A 21,044-nucleotide genomic window follows, 5' to 3' on the forward strand; every position below is an offset into this window, starting at 1 on the left:
GATAACCGTTAGGGCAGGCGCAGTGGCTCATGCCTGTAATCCCAGCACTTTGAGCAGCCGAGGCAGGTGGATCCGGAGGTCAGGAGATCGAGACCATCCTGGCTAACATGGTGAAACCCCGTCTGTACTAAAAATACGAAAAATTAGCCAGGCATGGTGGCACACCCCTGCAGTCCCAGCTACTCGGGAGGCTGAGGCAGGAGAATCGCTTGAACCTGGGAGGCGGAAGTTGTAGTGAGCCGAGATTGTGCCACTGCACTCCAGCCTGGGCAACAGAGTGAGAATCTGTCTCAAAAAATAAAAATAAAAAAAAATAACACCATGAGAAATAATAAAAATTAATTGTTAAGATAGATTCTGTGTTATAATAAAATAAATAACCATTTGTTCATGTTCAAATTTAGCCACACAAGTTACTTAATGAGAGTAAGACTCAGTTCTTTTCTTCATTAACTTAAATTAATTATCTTTGGTATTTTTTAAAATGCTGAAATTTTGGTTTCCTAGATTATTTTCCTATAGTGTGTGAAATTATAGATGACATACACATACCCATAGTATGTATAATTATAGATTATATATCCAAGCTGAAAAATAAATACAGAGTAGGTACTTTCTTCTCAAAAAGTAATCAAATTATGGCTGGGCGCGGTGGCTCACGCCTGTAATTCCAGCACTTTGGGAGGCGGAGGTGGGCGGATCACTTGAGGTCGGGAGTTCGAAACCAGCCTGGCCAACATGGTGAAACCCCATGTCTACTAAGAATACAAAAAAATTAGCCAGGCATGGTGGTGCGCGCCTATAGTCCTTGCTACTCGGGAGGCTGAGGCAGGAGAATCACTTGAACTCAGGAGGCAGAGATCACGCCACTGCACTCCAGCCTGGGCAACAGAAAGACTCTGTCTCAAAAAATCAAAAACCAAAAACAAAAAGTAATCAAGTTACTTATTCAAATATAGCTGAAATTGAATGGGGGCTTCTAAAGCTTTTGTGTAGTTATGAAAAATAGATTTGGAGGTGAAATTTCCTTTGGTTTAAAATTAGTATATATCATGTTTAGGATGGCTAAGTGACATGAATCAGATTATATCTGTGAACAGTTCCTTCAGGTTTTACCATTATTTTAATGAGAGAATATAGAAATGTATATTATATATTTTAATTATATTTTTAAATATTTTACTCGAATTGCCTTATTTTATCATTTTTTTCTTCATGACAGATAACTATAAAGGAGCTTTTTATATTAAGTTTTATACATAATAATTGTGTTTTTAATCTTCTACTTTAAGTTATATCTTGAAGCAGCAGATATTGTTGAATCACTAGGCAAACCTGAATGTGAAGAATTTCTCCCACGGTAATAATGAAATTTCTCTTGCTTTTACTAACAGGCAAATAGATTTTAAAAGTTTTGTCTAAATATACCTTTGTTTTATAGGTTTTTTCTCCTAAATCACTTTTGTAGTTGTTTTTTCTCTACTTAGGAATCATTTTAAGTGTCATAATAATGTCATATCTTTTTACTATTTGATAAATAGTGAATGCAAAGTTTTAAATTGTATGCCATGAGAATGGCTAGCATTTAAAATACTATAATGATGTTAGATGGAAAAAAACTTCTATCTGCAGTCTTTATTTATATAGGTAATTCTTCACCTTTTTGGGTCATAAATCTTTTTGAGAATGAAAAGTTTAGAATTATTCTACCGAAATACACATAACCCAAATTTCTGCCTTTGATTTAAGTGGGTTATCAGCTCCAAAGCCCATCCATAGATTCCTCTAGGAACTTTCCTTAAAAATCTCTGGCTTAGGAAATTTTTTTTTTCTAGATAAACCAAAGTCACCTTCACTTAAGTCATTTGTATTTAGACTATTAAGCCAAGTGGAAAAAGGAAAAATGGATTTCTTTATGGGGGCTTTTCTATTTCAATTAAGATTGGTTAGAGGAAACTTTTAAAGAATATTTCCTTTTAAAGTACAACATTAAATTGGTATTAATGACAGTGAAACTAATTTTAATGTTTTTTATTTCTGCTTTTTGGTATATGTTATTTTTTTCAGAGGAGATAGATATGATGCCTTAAGAGCCTGCATTGGAGACACTTTGTGTCAGAAACTGCAAAATTTAAACATCTTCTTAGTAAGTATCAATAATCATGGGAATAGTATGTTCAAACTGCTATCGTATATCAACTTAATTCATTAAAACAAATTTGAGTCTAATTGTGTAGAGTACAAGTGAGTAGTTGTAACCGAGACCATGCAGCCTGTAAAGCTGAAATTATTTACTGTCTGGCCCTTTACAGAAAAAGTTTTCCATCTTCTGGTCTAATTAATATATTTAAAGTAAAAGTATGAGTATGATAGTTTCAAAAATTAAATTCTAGAACTGTGTTTGAAAATTGGTGGGTTTTTAAATTTTTTTCTCACTAAATGAAGGAATATGGAAGTGTATTCTGTATTTGTTTTTTTTTTTTTTTTTTTTTTTGAGACAGAGTCTCACTCTGTCACTCAGGCTGGAATGCAATGGCATGATCTTGGCTCACTGCAACCTCTGCCTCTGGTTCAGGTGATTCTCTTGCCTCAGCCTCCTGAGTAGCTGGGACTGCAAGGGCGTGCCACCACGCCCAGGTAATTTTTGTATTTTCTATAGAGATGGAGTTTCACCATATTGGCTAGGCTGGTCTCGAAATCCTGACCTCATGATCCACCCTCCTCAGCTTCCCAAAGTGATGGGATTACAGGTGTGAGCCACCTCACCCAGCCTATTCTGTATTTCTTAATTGTCTTAGTGCATTGGCAGGGAAATTTTCCCCAATATCATAAAACAACTCTCCCTGCCATTTATTGTTTTAATTATTAAAATTAGCCCTGAAAATTACTGCTTATTCTTATTAATCATCTTTAAAATAATGTTTTGAAAATCAACTGTTACTGAGCTTTTTACATGCATATGGAATCTAGTATTACCAATTTTAGATAATAGTAGAAGTCTTAGAATAGTTTTATTCAGTAAATGAGTTTTGAGAAATGTCCAAAAGGGAGGAATATTTTTTTTTAAACATTATATTGTGTTTATTTCTATCTTACATAAGCAGTTCAATGTTTAAATTTTATTTGGAATTTTTAAATGTCTTCTGTTTAAAAAAAAATGTAAAATTATGCTTTTCCTTATTTGGTTTGTACTTTTTTTTTTCGTTGAAACACAGTGGCAAAATAAACCTGTTAAATATTTCGAAGTAAAATGATTCACAGATAGTCAGGTTATTTTAATCTGATATACCATTTTCCTCCTCCGTAGGTAGGGTGTGGAGCCATAGGCTGTGAAATGTTAAAAAATTTTGCTCTACTTGGTGTTGGCACAAGCAAAGAGAAAGGAATGGTAAGTTATCAATCCTTGAGAGTTAAAAGTTTATATTTCTGTTGCCCTTTTTTCACCTATATTTGACTGCATAAATCTGAAGTATCAATTTTTTGAAAATAGAGCATTAAACTAAAAATTGGAAGATTCTCATGCCCTTGTGACCACTTTTCAAAACTTATGTTACCTTGTAGCAAATTACTTCTCTTTCCCTTGTAGCAGATTAATTCTTTTCTCAGTTTCTTTCTCTACTACTGTGAAACTGACATTTGTACTACCTATCTCATAATGTTATTGTGATGATCAAATATGAAAGGGCTTTGCAAACTATAAAATCTGTTGTTATTTCTGTTAGATAGTGTTTATTGTTAAATGTTTAAGATAACTGAAGCTAACATTACAAAGTTGCAGAGTACTCAGATGTAGTTTCAATTAATGAGTATTAAAAGTAATGGGAAAAATATAAAGCTCAGTGTACAATTTAAATTCTTAAGACTCTAAATGTGAGTTAATTGCAAGCCATGTCATATATTTAAATAGAAATTTATTTCACTGGTGCTGTTTGCCTTTTAAGATAAACTATCTTCCATTAGTTATTTCATAGATATATCAAGGTGACTAACAGAAGACTGATTAAATGGCCAAAATTTGTACGATGGTTCACCTTTTATAAAAGTTTATTAAACTTAGCTTATTATTCCAATTCAAAAGAGCATACATTACTATCATAGTTACAGGCAGATGTTCTATGTTTATATTAACATTTCCGAAATACTGCTTCACAAACCACTGTTACTTGTGGTGATTTTAAAAAGAAAAAAGTCTTTGGTTACATCAGTTTAGGAATCACCTAAATGCTTTAACTCCTTGGAAATTCATGATGCACATTAGCATATAAAGGTCAGGAAAAGAACTGTAGTGAAGAAACCTACTGACTTCAGATAACAAAACAAGATAAGTTAATGTGGACATGCTTCTATACTACTGGAAACACAGACTTACTGTATACATTTTTTTAAGTGTAATGTAGCCAAGCTGAAAAGAGAAATTCCCAGGTCCCAGGAACCAAGAGAGAAGAAAAAATCCTAAGTTGAAAGCCATGGGGACTTACAAGTGTTTCTATCTTGAATGTTTGTCCAAAACTTTAAGTGAAAACAGAAGTCTCTAATGAGAAATTGAAACTCAGAGCATGTACCACAGCAGGGTAAGGGGTCCAAAATTATATCATATAAAAACTTAAAGCAGAGAACGGAATATAACAAATTTAAGACCACTAAAACTTACAGCCTTTAAAGCAAATGTAAAACTGCATCATGATGATAATAACACACTCAGGACTATGCAGAAAAAGTCAGCCTTCATTAAAGACAATTCAGATTAAAAAATGACTATTCACTAGAAAGGGAACCACCACAAGAATCAGCCATGGCAAATAAAAGAATTAGTCTCCTAAGAATTATAGATGATAGAAGTGCTACCAATAATAGAATATTTTACAGAAAATTGAACAAACTTTAAAGTTAAAAATGATCAGAGATAAAGAGGACTAGAAACGGGAAAAAAAGGCACTGAAATTTTTACAGAAAGCCAAATAAGAATTTCTGTATAATCACTAATATTAAAATTTAAATATAACTGAGGTGAGAATGGACAAATCGAAGATAAATATAAATACCCAGAATGTAGTGCAGAAAGATATCCTTTTTTAGTGAAAGAAGTGCGTTTGCAAGGTCCAACGTAGGTCTAGTAGAATTTCCAGAGATAAAGGTAAGGGAGAAGAAGCAATATATTCCAAAGATAATGACAAAAGTTCCCAGAGTTAAAGAAAGACAAGTGTTTTCAAATTGGAAAGATAAACTAGTACCAAACAAATCAAAAGCAAAGATTAAGAAAAGAGATTGCATAATAGACTTTTCGTCAGCAATAAATAGAAGATAATGGAAGCATATCTTCATAGTGTAAGGGAAAATTACTATTAACCTAGATTTCCATACTCAGTTCAAGAGGGAGAGCAAAGTAAAGATAGCTGACAAATAAAATGATGAAAGATTACTACCACTTATTTGTTCTTACTGAAAGATGTTAGGTTGTGTGGGCAGTGTGTAAAGGGTATGTAGAGGCATTTGTCAGCATTCTTTGATTTACATGAGTATTGATTTTTTAAAACCTTAGAGTGAGATGGTTAAAAGTTTTAAGTGTAACTGATGTCATGGAAAGCAGACTGGAGAGTTCCAAATTAAATGATTTAGATATTCTCGGTTTTCAGGAAGATAGAAATTTTAATTAATTTTAGATCTTAAGTCACATAAGCATGTTAAAATTTTGAGCATAACCACATAACATTAGGCACTTAGCTTCTAAACCAATTTGGGGAGTTGGGGGCAGTAGGAATCAAGAAAACTTGGTCAGTCCAGTACAAGGCAAAAATAGAGGGGAATGAAAAGCAGAATTGGAGGAGGTGGAAAGAAAAAGCCTTAATATCAGTGAACAATGAATTGATTAAGCTTTTTTGTTAAAAGATAATTTGTGTTTGATTTTTTTTCCATTAAAAGAGACACTCCCTAACATAATTACACAGAAATATTAAAAATATCAGGGAAATAACAACTAAAAGAAAATGAATGTGGAATATAGTCAGAGACATTCTACATCTAGGCAAATCTTGTTTAAAAATGCTAAAGTGGCAAATGCATTTTGAATACTCTTCAGATTATCTTGAGTTTACTTTCTTCTTGCGTCCTTTAGAATGAGTCTGCAGACTTCTTCTTAAAGGACAAGACTGCAAATATTTCAGATTTGCAGACCAAAGATCTCTGTCACAACTTATTAGTTCTGCCCCTAGGATCATGAAAACAGCGGTAGACAATTCTTAAATGGTATGACAGTGTTTCAATAAAACTTTATTTACAAAAATAGGCAGCATGCCTAATTAGGAGGTTAGGAGTTCAAGACCAGAGTTTGTAGGCCTCTGCTTTTGCCAGAGTTCCTTTCAAATTGATACATGTAAGCATTCTTCCCAAATTAGTTGAGATTAAGAATAAATACCAGTTTACAAAGAAGAGCTAGCTCCTCTGCAGGTAATCCATTTCGTAGTTCTAAAAAGCTTTGTTTTCTTATGGATAATTAGAAAAAAGTTTTGAACAGGAATTGCAATTGGCCTCAGCTATTTTGTTTGATGTGCTCCTATGTAAAACATTAATTACAACTAAATAAAATATAAAAGAGTAGTATTGGTAACTACTTGGGAATGTTTGTATCATTATAACCTTTACCAACCAGACTAATTTAGAATAATTTGTCAGGACTTTTTTAGTCATACTGAGAAAAGAAAAATAGATTAAAATGTATCCATTATGTAATTTCAGCCATATTTTCTTGATATTAGATTACAGTTACAGATCCTGACTTGATAGAGAAATCCAACTTAAATAGACAGTTCCTATTTCGTCCTCATCACATACAGGTATGTTGCTATTCTGTTTCAAATTTAAATCATGTATTATACAAAAAAGAAGAGAGTTTCCTTTTAATAAATAGAAAATAGTGATTGAACAATCATGTTATTTTATTAGAATCTTTTAAATTATCAATTAATGGGAGTGACAAAAGGGAAAATATTAAATTATTTAATGCACAATATTGATTTTTGCATTGATTTTGGAATTGAAACCTTAGTTGTGAAACGGGCAGTATTTTTTTCATTTTGTAATCACCAGGGTATGTTGACATTCAATTTTAGAAAGGAAGTATATAGAAATATGTTTCTAATTTGAGGTTTTGATAGTTAGCAAATTTGGCACTGTCTTTTTTTATCTTTGTCATAAATCAGATAAAAGTTTAGCACTTAGAATTTTTGTGCTCTTTTGATCGTTTGACCAACATCTCTTTTTATTGTAAAATAATGCTTATTCTTAATTTTCTCCTTTTTTATAGAGATCAAAATATTTAAGTCAGGAAAAAAACCATTTTTAGTCAAGCAGATTTGCTTTTACTTTAGAAATGTTTCAGCCAGACACAATAGCTCATGCCTATAATCCCAGCACTTTGGGAGGCCAACACTGGAGGATTGCTTGAGGTTAGGAGTTCCAGACCACCTTGGGCAACCTAGGGAAAAGCCAGTTCTACCCTAAAAAAAGTTTTTAAAAAATTAAAAAACCCTAGAAGAAAACCTAGGCATTACCATTCAGGACATAGGCATGGGCAAGGACTTCATGTCTAAAACACCAAAAGCAATGGCAACAAAAGCCAAAATTGACAAATGGGATCTAATTAAACTAAAGAGCTTCTGCACAGCAAAAGAAACTACCATCAGAGTGAACAGGCAACCTACAAAATGGGAGAAAATTTTCGCAACCTACTCATCTGACAAAGGGCTAATATCCAGAATCTACAATGAACTCCAACAAATTTACAAGAATAAAACAAACAACCCCATCAAAAAGTGGGCGAAGGACATGAACAGACACTTCTCAAAAGAAGACATTTATGCAGCCAAAAAACACATGAAAAAATGCTCACCATCACTGGCCATCAGAGAAATGCAAATCAAAACTACAATGAGATACCATCTCACACCAGTTAGAATGGCAATCATTCAAAAGTCAGGAAACAACAGGTGCTGGAGAGGATGTGGAGAAATAGGAACACTTTTACACTGTTGGTGGGACTGTAAACTAGTTCAACCCTTGTGGAAGTCAGTGTGGTGATTCCTCAGGGATCTAGAACTAGAAATTCCATTTGACCCAGCCATCCCATTACTGGGTATATACCCAAAGGACTATAAATCATGCTGCTATAAAGACACATGCACACGTATGTTTATTGCGGCATTATTCACAATAGCAAAGACTTGGAACCAACCCAAATGTCCAACAATGATAGACTGGATTAAGAAAATGTGGCACATATACACCATGGAATACTATGCAGCCATAAAAAATGATGAGTTCATGTCCTTTGTAGGGACATGGATGAAATTGGAAATCATCATTCTCAGTAAACTATCGCAAGAACAAAAAACCAAACACCGCATATTCTCACTCATAGGTGGGAATTGAACAATGAGAACACATGGACACAGGAAGGGGAACATCACACTTCGGGGACTGTTGTGGGGTGGGGGGAGGGGGGAGGGATAGCATTGGGAGGTATACCTAATGCTAGATGACGAGTTAGTGGGTGCAGCGCACCAGCATGGCACATGTATACATATGTAACTAACCTGCACATTGAGCACATGTACCATAAAACCTAAAGTATAATAATAATAAAAAATTAAAACAAAAAAAGTTTTTTCTTTATTGTTCAACAACTCATTGCAAGTCTTCGTAAACTAAGCGTAGTAATGTCATGAACAGAAAGTAACTAAAACAGATGTCATAGTTAATCTAATTGCCTCGCTGATCCAAATATAATAGACAAAATAACAGGGTCCATTGTGAACTAAAATATGTTGCAAAGTGTATTTGCTTAACTTGGTGCGTTTTACTTAGAGAAGAACTATAAAGGCCTGTTCATTCTTATTTTACGGAGTTCTAATAAAGTTTTGATTTGTTTGTACACTTAGAACACTGATAAGTGAAATGTGTCAGCCTAAGAATGTGAGAAGAGACAGAAATACCGTTAAAACTAAATGTATGAATTTAAACAGAATGGCCTAAAGATATTTAGTGCCAAAGCAAATGCAGATGAACAGTGACAGCACCTGAAATAACAATCATGCTTTAAAAAGTCACTAAATCTTTTTAAGAAAAGAAAGAATAAATTATATTTAGGGTACAGTAGTACCCCTTATCAGCAGTATCCACAGTTTTGCTTGCCACAGTTTCAGTTAGCCATGGTCAACCAGGATCCGAAAATAGGTGAGTACAGTGTGGTACAATAAGATACTGTATTTTGAGAGGGAGAGACCATATTCATATGACTTTTATTAATGTATATTGTTATGATTGTTTTGTTTTATTGTTATTAATCTCTTACTATGCCTAATTTATAAATTAAACTTTATCATAAGTATGTGTGTATATGAAAATACATAGTATATATAGGGTTTGGTACTGTCTGTAGTTTTAGGCATTTTTGGGGGTTGTGGAAGGCAGTTGAGGAACTACTGTACTGTTTTTTATAAAACTGAACACAAATAATTTCTGAAAATATTTCCATCCAGAAATAATAATTTTAAAATATGTTAGTACCAAAGTATTAAACTCTCATACCTCTAAGAATTTATCTTCTGCAGAGTTGATTTCCAGTGTTTTACTGAATGTGTTCTCATTTTTTTCTAGGCACTTACCAAGTCAAACATCATTACTAGGGAAAAATTGTAATTGGATTTTTAACTTTTTTTAAGAACTGTAAAGTACTTAGCTATAAGATAGAAGGTGTTTAGATTTTTATTAATAATTTGTAAATTATTTGGACTAGTGTGCATTATAGTGTGATTACAGTGAATGTAATTTCTACAAGCCAAAAATGAAAACTGGTCTCATTACTCTCATTTTTTATATATATATATATATATATATATATGGACTACGACTGAACTTACACATTCTTATCACTCTGGAATATATAGAAAAATCATAGTCTTTTTTTTGTTGTTTAACATATTCTTTCTGCTTATATTATTTGTTTAGAAACCTAAAAGCTATACTGCTGCTGATGCTACTCTGAAAATAAATTCTCAAATAAAGATAGATGCACACCTGAACAAAGTATGTCCAGCCACTGAGACCATTTACAATGATGAGTTCTATACTAAACAAGGTATAATTATTACAGCATTAGATAATGTGGAAGCCAGGAGATACGTAGACAGGTATGTTCTTGAAATTCATGTTCCTACAGAATTGTCTTTAGTTTTCACTTCTATTTCCCACATTACTTATTGAAAAGTTAAGGAATTATCTGATTCCTTATGTTCCTATTGTAGTACTCCTCAAACACAAACCCTTTGATGATTTCTCATTATACTTAGAATGAAATTCAAAATCTGTGACATAACCTAAATGTTTTTCATGGAGTCCTTTTCACCTGTTCACCATGCCAGTGTAACATCTACCAGTCTTCCTTGGCTCCCCTTATTCTAGCTGTATGTGCCTTTCAGTTTTTTGGCTGTCTTTTGTTTTTTCTGAATTATAAAGCTATTTTTAATACTTTGGAGTGAATCCCACTGCAATAGAAAACATAGAAGGAGTAACTCCTTCACCCCCAGGAATGGCCCAGGGGAGAGAGGCTGCCTGAGAAGGAAGCACAGAAAAGGACCCACTGCAAACTCAGGGCAAAGGGAATGCCGTCAGTACTGGGTCCTATGAGCACTAGAGGAGGAAACGTGAGCATGGTGGGACTGGCTTCAGGCACACAGGCAAAGGGCACGGGGGTGGACACCAAACCGCAAAGCTACTTAGGTTCCTCCTCCTTCTCGTTTTCCCTTTTCTGCTTCAGCTGCATGGTCTCCAAGTCCCTCTGCTTGTGGGCAGCAGCAGAAAGTCCGTCTTCTTGGCACTTTCCCTTAACTGTTTGTGTATTCTTCTGTTTTTTCATATTCTTCTACCAGGCAAGCTCATGCTGGTTACCCACAGCAGCTCTGACCTGCCCCCACCCCTTCTGTCTGTGCCTTTTTCTTACCAGGCCTTCAGCACTTTTTTACCTCAGGGACTTGCACACACTATTCTTCAGCCTCAGGAAGTTCTGTTTTTCTTGCTTTAACATTCCTGATCTCTAATCTACCTATCTACTCTTCATCTAGTTTAGCTTTTTTTCTTCATCCTTTCAGTTTCAGCCTAAATTTCTGTATCAAAACAAGACTTTCTTTTCCCCCAGATTCTAAATTAGATCCTTCTATGGTGATTTTCATAGCACTATGTACTTTTTCCTTCATGGCACTCATTTTTACTGATATGCATATTTATTTAATGTTTGTGTCCTCACTAATTCATTCATCCAGGGACCATTTACTTTCCGTCATTGTATCCTCAGTGCCCAACACATGATGTCATTTAGTAAATATTGCTTAAATAAGTAGATGAATGAATGACTGTAAATGTGTTCACCTTACATCTTTATATGACTCCTCAATGTTAGGGTGTAGAGCAGATATATTAGCAGAGGAGAATTTATCAGTTGAAAAATGTGAAAAGTATGTAATCTTGGGCCAAAGAGGGGAAGAAAATAAAACTTTAAAAAATAAAAATTTGTAGAATAGGTATTGTAAGTATTGAGAAAGAAGATTAATATTATTTGGGATAAAGAAAACATTGAGAAGAGATAGTGTGATAGAACTTGTAGGTAGAACATAACCAAAGAAGAAATATAAAGCGAGGGAAAAGGAGGAGTAATACTGTTAGGAATTAACCTAGAGATAAAGGTTAAGAAAGCCCCAGATTTAGGGTACTACTAGTAGAAAAGAGAGAAATTACTAGATTGAACAACAAGATGTGTATGTATAGTGCAGAATAGGGGAACAGGAATGATCCACTGTTTGATAGTAGTATATCTGCTTTCCTAAAATACTGCATTCAGGAAGTGATCAATATGTGAAATGGTCAATAGAAAGTAGTAGGATGTCCTCTGGTTACATTGTTATTGCTCACTTTTTTGTTTTTTACTTGTTATCTTTTCAAATAGTCGTTGCTTAGCAAATCTAAGGCCTCTTTTAGATTCTGGAACAATGGGCACTAAGGGACACACTGAAGTTATTGTACCACATTTGACTGAGTCTTACAATAGTCATGTAAGTGAATCAGTATTTTGAAATAGATGTCTTTTTTATATCTTGTAATTTTTGTCTTGATCAACAATTTGATTTAGCTTTCCTAATCCTGATTTTGCTCTGCCAATGATGTTCATACGTGTGTGCGTGTACATTTTTTAAAATATAATTGAACTTTTTTTAATTATCAGAATTTTGTGTCTGGTGTTTCTGGAGCATTATTCTTCTGTTTACTATTTATTTCTCAGAGCTGCTTAGTTTTCTAATACCCTTTGAGTTTAAGATTGTTTGATAAGAACAAACTATTAGATTGAGACTAGAACTGTCAACAAAGACATAAAATTTTATTCACTTGCTGAGACAAAGTGAGTCATTTTAGATTAGGTGAACCAATAAACCTAGGCAAAATGTGCTCTATAATAGAATGTGGATTTCTTCAATGGTACTTTATCCACAAAAAACGACTTAGGTATTTACCATTTATTTAATACATGCTTTCTGCAAGAAACCTGTATCAAACATTGAGGACATATTTCTGCTCCCATATGTTTTTCTCCATGGAAAAACTCATGCTTTTCTGAGCACTATACTGAGTATTCCTGAATTACTTTTCAAAGCAGGGAGTGTTATAAAACTTCAAACGTCACCTTGATTCATGAAGAAAAAAATGATTTATAGATGATAGTGTGTCATGAGTACTACATGGTGCTTTAAATGAGTACACAAATAATAAGTAAGATTCATGTTTGGCATTACATAGCTATTAACAAATAGGTTCAATGTCAAAAGAATTAACTTCTCTTACTGCCTAAGAGAGAGAAGATATAAAAATGTCTGGTTGGATTTTATTTATTTTTGGATTTTTAATAGCCTTAAAGCTCAAAACTAAATTAAATCAATAAAAATTGGTCATTGCTTCTCCTTAAGTATCTGTTGTCATATTTTATAAATTAGCGGGATCCCCCAGAAGAGGAAATACCATTTTGTACTCTAAAATCCTTTCCAGCTGCTATTGAACATACCATACAGTGGGCAAGAGATAAGGTAAAAGTTCCTTTTTAAATTTATTTTCTTTGAAGTGAGAAAGAAGATATTTCTGACTTTAAACAGACTTCTATTTGTAATTTTTTTTTCTTTTCTCTGTTACAGTTTGAAAGTTCCTTTTCCCACAAACCTTCATTGTTTAACAAATTTTGGCAAACCTATTCATCTGCAGAAGAAGTCTTACAGGTAAAAATCAGTACATTTTAATACAAACTTAACACTTTGTGTCAGTGTAATCTTATTTTCAAGTCATCTACAAGTGATTTATTTTACCTCCATAAAGAGTGATTCTATATAAAAAGTGAAATGATACATAAGGAATCTTGAAATTAGGTCACAAATTATCCTTTTGGTTTGGTTGAACTATATGGAATTGTCAATATTTGACCATGTTTGACTCACAAAACAGCAATTCATATGGTTCAAGCTAATAAAGATATGATAATTATGATAGAACGGCTACAAATAATAAAAGGGCTTTTATTAAGCCCTTTGGAAAGAAAAAATTGAGGTAAGTTCTAGTTAAAATTTCATGAGGAAACAATAATCTCCAAGACTTATTACTCTTATAGTGAAGGCAACTTTAAAGATGTTTTCTCACTTTCTTTTAATCTTATGCTAACAAGGCCCACTTTTTAGTATCAAATATTCATAGCACTTATAGTAAGTACATATATTATAGTACTAATAACTTACAGCTAGGAAAATATGAGGATAACTTGTAAGATAAGAAATCAGAGTTAAAATTTTGTGTGCTATCTCTTACCATTCCCCTTCTCAAACAGAAAAGAAAAGAAAGGTTAAAGAAGAAGGAAGGGAAAAGGAGCTTGGGGTGAAAAAAGAAAAGCATAAAACACATGAGTTGACACTTCAAACTTAGGCTAACTTTTGGTAGGGGATGTGTATATGTTTGTAATTGGAAGTATGTTGATTTTTTTTTTCTCTCCCATTCTAGAAGATACAGAGTGGACACAGTTTAGAAGGCTGTTTTCAAGTTATAAAGTTACTTAGCAGAAGACCTAGAAATTGGTCCCAGTGTGTAGAATTAGCAAGATTAAAGTTTGAAAAATACTTTAACCATAAGGTAAGTATGCATTGTGAGACATTAAGAAAAGGTCTGACTTCGGCTTATTTAGTTATTAACAAATTAATTTCATTGACCTGAATGTGTATTCTTTCTTTTGGCAAGCTTTTCAGAAATTAGTAGTAAGTTAAATGAGAACACATGCTAATCTAAAAGAAGTTTGTTCAGAATAGAAGAAGCAAGAAACTGAGAAAATAGGGATATTCAGTCAGAAATTTTGCTGGGATTTTGCCATTTCCACCCATGTCTGATAATCACATTTTATATCTGTTTCCCCATCCATAAAATAGAAATAATAAATTTGTACCTGATACATAAGGTAGTGGTGAGGATAAAAGGAGGTAACACTTATAAAGCATTTAGAACAGAGGCTGGCACATAAAAAATTACTAAATATTGGCTGTTATTACCTCCAGTTAAATGTAGTTGCTGGAATGTGTGTTGCTTTCTCTCTAGTCTTTCCCTCTCTTTAGGCTCTTAAGTTCATCTTCCTTAAAAACAACTTTAAAAAAAAAAAAAAAATGGGGTTTCCCTATGTTTTCCAGGCTGGCCTGGAACTCCTGGGCTCAAGTGATCCCTGCCTCAGCCCTTAGGTAGCTGAGGCTGCATGTGCATGCCACCACACCCCACTTAAAAAATATTTCGTTTATACTTCTTCTGTCTTTTTACTTCGACAGAGCTCTACTTGGAAAAGTGGTCTGTACTACTCAGTGTTACCACTTCCTCACCCAGTAAATTTGACTTCTTTGCTCATTACTCTTCAAATTGTTCTTAACATGGTTATCAATGACCCGTTTCAAAAATCTAAGGAACGAACTCTTTAGTTCTTATCTTGTGTGCATTTTTTTAAAACTTTTTTTATAATGAAAAATATTCAGCCATAGAAATGTAGAGGAAATAGTATAATGAACCCTAATGTAATTGTCAATTACCCATCACCCAGGGTTAGCAGTTATCAATTCATAGATAAATCTTGTTTCATCACCATTCCCGTTCATTCTTACCTTCCCCCAGGTGATTTTGAAGCAAATCTCAAACATGTATCATTTCAAAAATACAAAGTACTGTGTGTTTTTTCTGGTTTTGTTATTTAAGTATTAGCTCTTTAAAAAGAACAGAATGACAAATAAAATATGCCACCATTTATATAAAAAGAGGTGAAGTAATCTACATTTGTTTTTTATAAATACCACCTCCCAATAAACCTACAAATAGTGATAGAAAATGATATTTTGGATTTTTCATTTATGAGGGACATTGACAGGAGAATGGGCGGATGGAATACAAGGGTGGTAGGGAGACTTCACTATGTATCTTTTAATGTGTTTTGATTTTTGAAGCATGTGCATATATTTACTACACACATTTTTAAATTTTATTTTATTTTTTAATTTTACCTCAGATAATATTAAGTAGTGGGTGTCTTTAACTCATTTTTTTTCTTTAGGCTCTTCAGCTTCTTCACTGTTTCCCTCTGGACATACGATTAAAAGATGGCAGTAAGTATAAATGTTGAGAATAAATTTTAATGACATTTATTACTGGCTACATACATTGAAAATAATATTTGTATCTTTTTGCCAGGTTTATTTTGGCAGTCACCAAAGAGGCCACCCTCTCCAATAAAATTTGATTTAAATGAACCTTTGTAAGTATTTATATTTAGTTTTATATGTGTCCTTCATTATATATTTCTTTACTGTAAATTCCTTAACTGTACATTGCAGAGTGAAAACCTTAGGCTCTTTAATGTTGAATTATTTCATCCCTGTTCATTTAAGAGTTAACAAGTCATTCTGACCAAGAAAGCCAGCCACAACCCTTCCCACACAAATGTGAATCCATTCATTTACATGGTAAATAACCTCATTATTTATAATAAATATCTAAGGTGAAACCAAAATCACCTTTTTTACTTTATCCATAAATTAGTAAAATGACAATGTGTTTTTACATTTAATGAAATCAAATATAAGAATCTTCAGTTATATGGAGGAAAAAATAATTACTACTGAATAAGTCCCTAAATCTCAAATTATTTTCAGAGGAGTTGGTCTTTGTGTGAATACCTGGAAACACTATGTTAGATACACATTAGATTCACACTTGTGTGTGTATGTATATTTTTTCTATTTTTTTTTTTTTGAAAGAGACAAGGTCTCACATTATGTGGCCCAGCCTGGTCTTGAACTCCTAGGCTCAAGCAGTCCTCCCACCTCAGCTTCCCAAGTAGCTGGGATTACAGGTGCATGCCACCACACCCAACCTTATGTATATATATTTTTAAACACTTAGCTCGTGTTCACTAACCTTCCTTTCAGCAGATAACTCTATGCTTAATTTTCTCATCTGGTGGTGGTTTTAGGCTTCCAGTCACCTTATACTGGACTGCTTCTTCTATAAGACTTTCTTTTTTTGTGTTTAAATAAACACATTTACTTAGTTTGAACTTGATATATACTCATTAAGACCAAATGTATAATATTTCTTATGACTTAAAATGAATTATTGTTCACTGGTCTGAGTTTTCTGGTTCTGTCCACTCACTCCTCTTCCCAAGGTAGTCATGACCACTAGCTGAATGTTAAGTGTTTTCGAGCATAACTGTTTGATGTTTTGTCTTTTATAACTTCTGTAGTATTTTGGTGTAGACCAGAATATTTTTGTCTAACTTAAAAAAAAAATCCTGAAATAATAATTCTGTGGTTACATTTCTTCAAACTACATTAAAGGCTATAGTTCATAATGAGTTAAATACCGTCTTTAAAACTGTGCATTCAAATTTTGCTTTATTTTTTAATTTCAAAAGGCACCTCAGTTTCCTTCAGAATGCTGCAAAACTGTATGCTACAGTATATTGTATTCCATTTACAGAAGAGGTAAGATATTCTTTAAGCCTTAGCAAGTGATGCAAAACCAAATTAGAATTAGATGACTGATGTACTAATTGCATCAAAACATGTTTGTTTGCTGTAAGAATCATTCTTTTTGATATAGAATTTTTATTGTATTTTTACCCATACTAACATAATGGAAGCTAAAAGCTCATTGCAGTATTGCTAAGTAGAAGTCAGATTTTTCTTTCTGAATCGAAGCAGTGAAACAGCATTATTTGTTAAAAGCAGTTAAACTTTGTTTTAAGAATATTTATAACCTGCTTATCAACTTCAGTTATCCTAGTTATTCTAAAAAGCCACAGCAAACCATTTCATCGCAATTTTGAAATACTGCGTAGACATTTTCTTTGTTAACATTTGTTTGATTTATTTTGTGATAATTTATGTGTTTTTCAGGAAATCTGAAAATGCTCCCTTATATTGACATTTCTTACTTTAGCATCGTACTCATTCTCTTAAACATCATCTTCATTGACTAACATCTAAAGAGCCTAATACGGTTTTGAGAGGCATCTCTTTTCTTCACAAATGCATATTCTAGCTAAGTAAATTGCTGTACTTTTAGGTGGGCTAAACAGAGAAACATGAATCAGATCCCATAATTAACACTGGCTGTTTTGGATTCAGATAACAACATCTGTTTCAGATTAATCCTTTTTTGGAATTCATACAAATAAACTGTAAATATTTGTCTGGTAAAAATAGTGGCATTCAGTCTGATATTCTTTTTGGGAAAATCAGTGGTAATTTAGTGGTGAGTGTGGTAATTGACCTCAAAAGCACTATGTCTCAGCTTTTGCCAAGCAACTTCTCAATGACAAATGTAAATGCAACCCATAGCTTTAAATTCATCTAAGTTCATCTTTAACCATTTAAATATTTCCCTCCTTCTTAAGGTATGAATTCCATTTACTTATTTTACTTATTGAGTATAACTTACTTCAGGGAACTTTGTAAAACATTAAAAACATAAAACATAAAGCTAAGAGAATTAAAACTCACTAATCAAGTCACTCAGTTTTATATTTACAACCAGTCCTAAAACTGCCTTTTAAAAAATTTGGAGAAGGACTAAAATTTCAAGTTTGTTGACTAATAAGTACTTGTTTACCCCTTACCTTCTCCTCCCCCATAACCTTTATGGGGGGATATTTTTATAGAAATAAAAATAAATGTCTCAAATGGATGTCTACATATTCAGATAATGAAGTATTCACATATTGTAATACGATTAAGGACCTTTTGTAGGATATTTTTAGCTTTAGAATTTAGAAGTAGAAGAATATGTTTGTTGGTAAAATTACTTTTTTAAAAACAGGACTTATCAGCAGATGCCCTCTTGAATATTCTTTCAGAAGTAAAGATTCAGGAATTCAAGCCTTCCAATAAGGTATGTTTAAAAATTCATTAATTCAGCAAATAGTTTGGGAATTTGGACTTGTACCAAGTCCCATTCTAAACCTGGAGAATATCACAATGAATGGTTCTTGCTCTTGCTCTTGTCAGTGCAACTTGAGTTTAAAGTAGATTTGTCAGAATCACGAACTGTTGATTCATACTAATTTTATTCTAGTGTGGAATTTTAAAAAAGATCAATATAGACTTAGATTGTATGAGCTACTCAGTAAATATTTTTTATGCCTACTATATCATTGTGGGTATTAAAAATTAGATATATTGGAGTTCTGTCAGTGAACAAGATACATAAAGATCCCTCTTGTTACAGAGCTTATATGCCTTTGTGAGAAGATAGATAATAAAATACGTACATGAATAACATAATAATACCTTCTAAGGGAATATATAAAGTACATTGGACCAATGTATTTTGGGCGGAGAGGGACTATAAACAAAAATGCTAATAAGTACATAATATTGCAGTGTGAGTATAAGTGCTAAGAAGGAAAAATACAACAGGGAAAAGAAAGAGCGATGGAGCTGGTATAATTTTATATGGGATGGAAGTGAGGAAAGCCTCTTTGATAACAGTAACATTTGAGCAGAAACCTGAAGGAAGTGAAGAAATAGTGAAAGAGCAATGTTGGCAGCAGAAATAAGTGCAGAGAAAGTCCTTGAAAAGCTTTTAAGGTCAGGACTCGTCTAGAAGAGAATATACAAGGCGGAGAGTCGTAAATGAGGAAATTACAGGGATAGTTGGGGCTATGATAAATAAAGATTGTTTTCTTAGTTGAAATAAGAAGCTAGCTTAGTAGCTCAGAGTGAAGGGGATAAGAAGATAAAGGAAATAAGAGCAAAGAAAAGAAGGTATGAAATAATTGTCCAGTGGAGTGGAAGAGTCACTTAATTAAAAGATGTAGTAAAACTCAAGACAATACTGAAGATCCACCTAATGTTAATCTGCTTAATGTATCCTACTAAATGTGGCTGAAGAAAGGGTAATGATCTTTTCTCCAGCCAGAATTTAGCTGCTTGGGTGGTATTATACTGTATAATGGATGGAAAATTGGATATAACTAGAGTTGGGATTTTGCCAGGCAAATACATTAAAAAAAAAAAAAGCAATAGGGAGTATTAGTAAAGATGGAACATGAAATTTAGGCAATGTAAATAGAAAAGTTTGAAAACTTTTTTTCTTTTTACATGTTCAATATATGTCTTTCTTGTATGTTCTCTAAAAATCATCCACAAAATTTAGCTATACCAGAAAAAGTGGAGTAATGACCACCTCCCTGCAAAAATTTAAGAAAGAAGTGACGTGTGCAGTATTTCATTCTGCATTTTTATTTTAGGAAAAAAAAAAAAAAAGACTTGTAGGGCAGTTGATTTTGCCCAGGTAGATGGATTTGCAGAACACAATGTTTATGACTTATAGCCTATAAAGAATAAAAATAGGGTGAGGATAAACAGAAATCCCAAAGAAGGTTCCCAGCCCATGTTTCCAAGGGCAAAACTAGAGAGAAGCCAAGGAAAAATGCTTTAACTTTACTTTCTGTTATTGCTCTTGCTTCAGTATGTTTTCTGGCTTGCATTGCTTCTATCTGTATAAAGTTTGAGGGTGATAAATTCTCCTGAGCAATTTAACTACAGTTTTAACATGAACTATGGGCTTTTTCACAACTCCCTAAAGGAGCTCACACCGAAGTTTCAGGTATGGTACTACTGGTTACAGATGTCACAGCCAAAAATATCAACTAGCCATTCAGACAAACAAAAGTTTCTCCTTCCTGGACTCCTTAATATTTCTTAATTTTTTGTAATAATGTTTAATTTGTAAAATGATGATTTGAGTGTATTTTTAAATAAATATTACTTCATGATAATGAAGCTAATTTCTTGGTTTGAGAATATTAATTTCCGTGCCCTTAAGAAATAAGTAATTTCTTAAGGTTAAATTACTTGTGGTATGTAGTCCCTTAATCCTACCAAACTTTCTATATGAAAGAAGACATATTCTTAAGGAAAAAAACTTAACAGCAGTCAGTAAATATTTAAAGGATGGCCATATTATATATTTTATGGATTGCTTTAGTTTCTTTGATGTGAAGCAGCTCTGTACTAGTTAGAGCAATGCAACATGCGTTTAAAGTAGATTTGTCGGAGTCACAAACTGTTGATTAATACTAACTTTATTCTAGTGTGGAATTTTAAAAAAGATCAGTATGGACTTAGATTGTATGAGCTACTCAGTAAATATTTTTTATGCCCACTATATCATTGTGGGTATTAAAAATTAGATATATTGGAGTTCTGTCAGTGAACAAGATACATAAAGATCCCTGTTATAGAGCTTACATGCCTGAGCGAGAAGATAGATAATAAAATACATACAAGGATAACATAATACCTTCTAAAGGAACGTATAAAATACATTGGACCAATGATTAATAATCTGATCAAAATATATAGAGAAAATATTTTCTCTTTGTAATTTGATAAAACAGTTAAATGGTAGCCAAACTTAGATGCAGGAAATGATAACAT

The 21,044-nt window shown here is 33.0% G+C and overlaps 2 protein-coding genes across 7 annotated transcripts in view; one reads left to right on the plus strand and one right to left on the minus strand.

Annotated features, from left to right (window-relative positions):
• The window catches only part of UBA6 (ubiquitin like modifier activating enzyme 6), an 84,134-nt gene that overhangs the window by 53,899 nt on the left and 9,191 nt on the right, over positions 1-21,044 (plus strand). For all 6 annotated transcript variants that reach the window (XM_002814741.6, XM_063723412.1, XM_054553901.2 and 3 more), the window contains 13 exons: positions 1,293-1,360; positions 2,068-2,146; positions 3,308-3,388; positions 6,753-6,830; positions 10,003-10,184; positions 11,993-12,098; positions 13,032-13,121; positions 13,227-13,307; positions 14,077-14,205; positions 15,653-15,704; positions 15,790-15,853; positions 17,015-17,084; positions 18,421-18,492. In XM_002814741.6, the coding sequence (XP_002814787.2) occupies positions 1,293-1,360; positions 2,068-2,146; positions 3,308-3,388; positions 6,753-6,830; positions 10,003-10,184; positions 11,993-12,098; positions 13,032-13,121; positions 13,227-13,307; positions 14,077-14,205; positions 15,653-15,704; positions 15,790-15,853; positions 17,015-17,084; positions 18,421-18,492 (1,152 nt within the window). The remainder of the gene's footprint in view (positions 1-1,292; positions 1,361-2,067; positions 2,147-3,307; positions 3,389-6,752; positions 6,831-10,002; positions 10,185-11,992; positions 12,099-13,031; positions 13,122-13,226; positions 13,308-14,076; positions 14,206-15,652; positions 15,705-15,789; positions 15,854-17,014; positions 17,085-18,420; positions 18,493-21,044) is intronic.
• On the minus strand, positions 10,642-11,310 carry LOC103890412 (small EDRK-rich factor 2-like). The gene has a single exon (XM_054553905.2). It carries the CDS (start codon positions 10,907-10,909, stop codon positions 10,766-10,768), a length of 144 nt encoding a protein of 47 aa, XP_054409880.1. The 5' UTR covers positions 10,910-11,310; the 3' UTR covers positions 10,642-10,765.

Source organism: Pongo abelii, chromosome 3 (genome assembly GCF_028885655.2).
Source record: "Pongo abelii isolate AG06213 chromosome 3, NHGRI_mPonAbe1-v2.0_pri, whole genome shotgun sequence".
In the NCBI taxonomy this organism is placed as follows: domain Eukaryota; kingdom Metazoa; phylum Chordata; class Mammalia; order Primates; family Hominidae; genus Pongo; species Pongo abelii.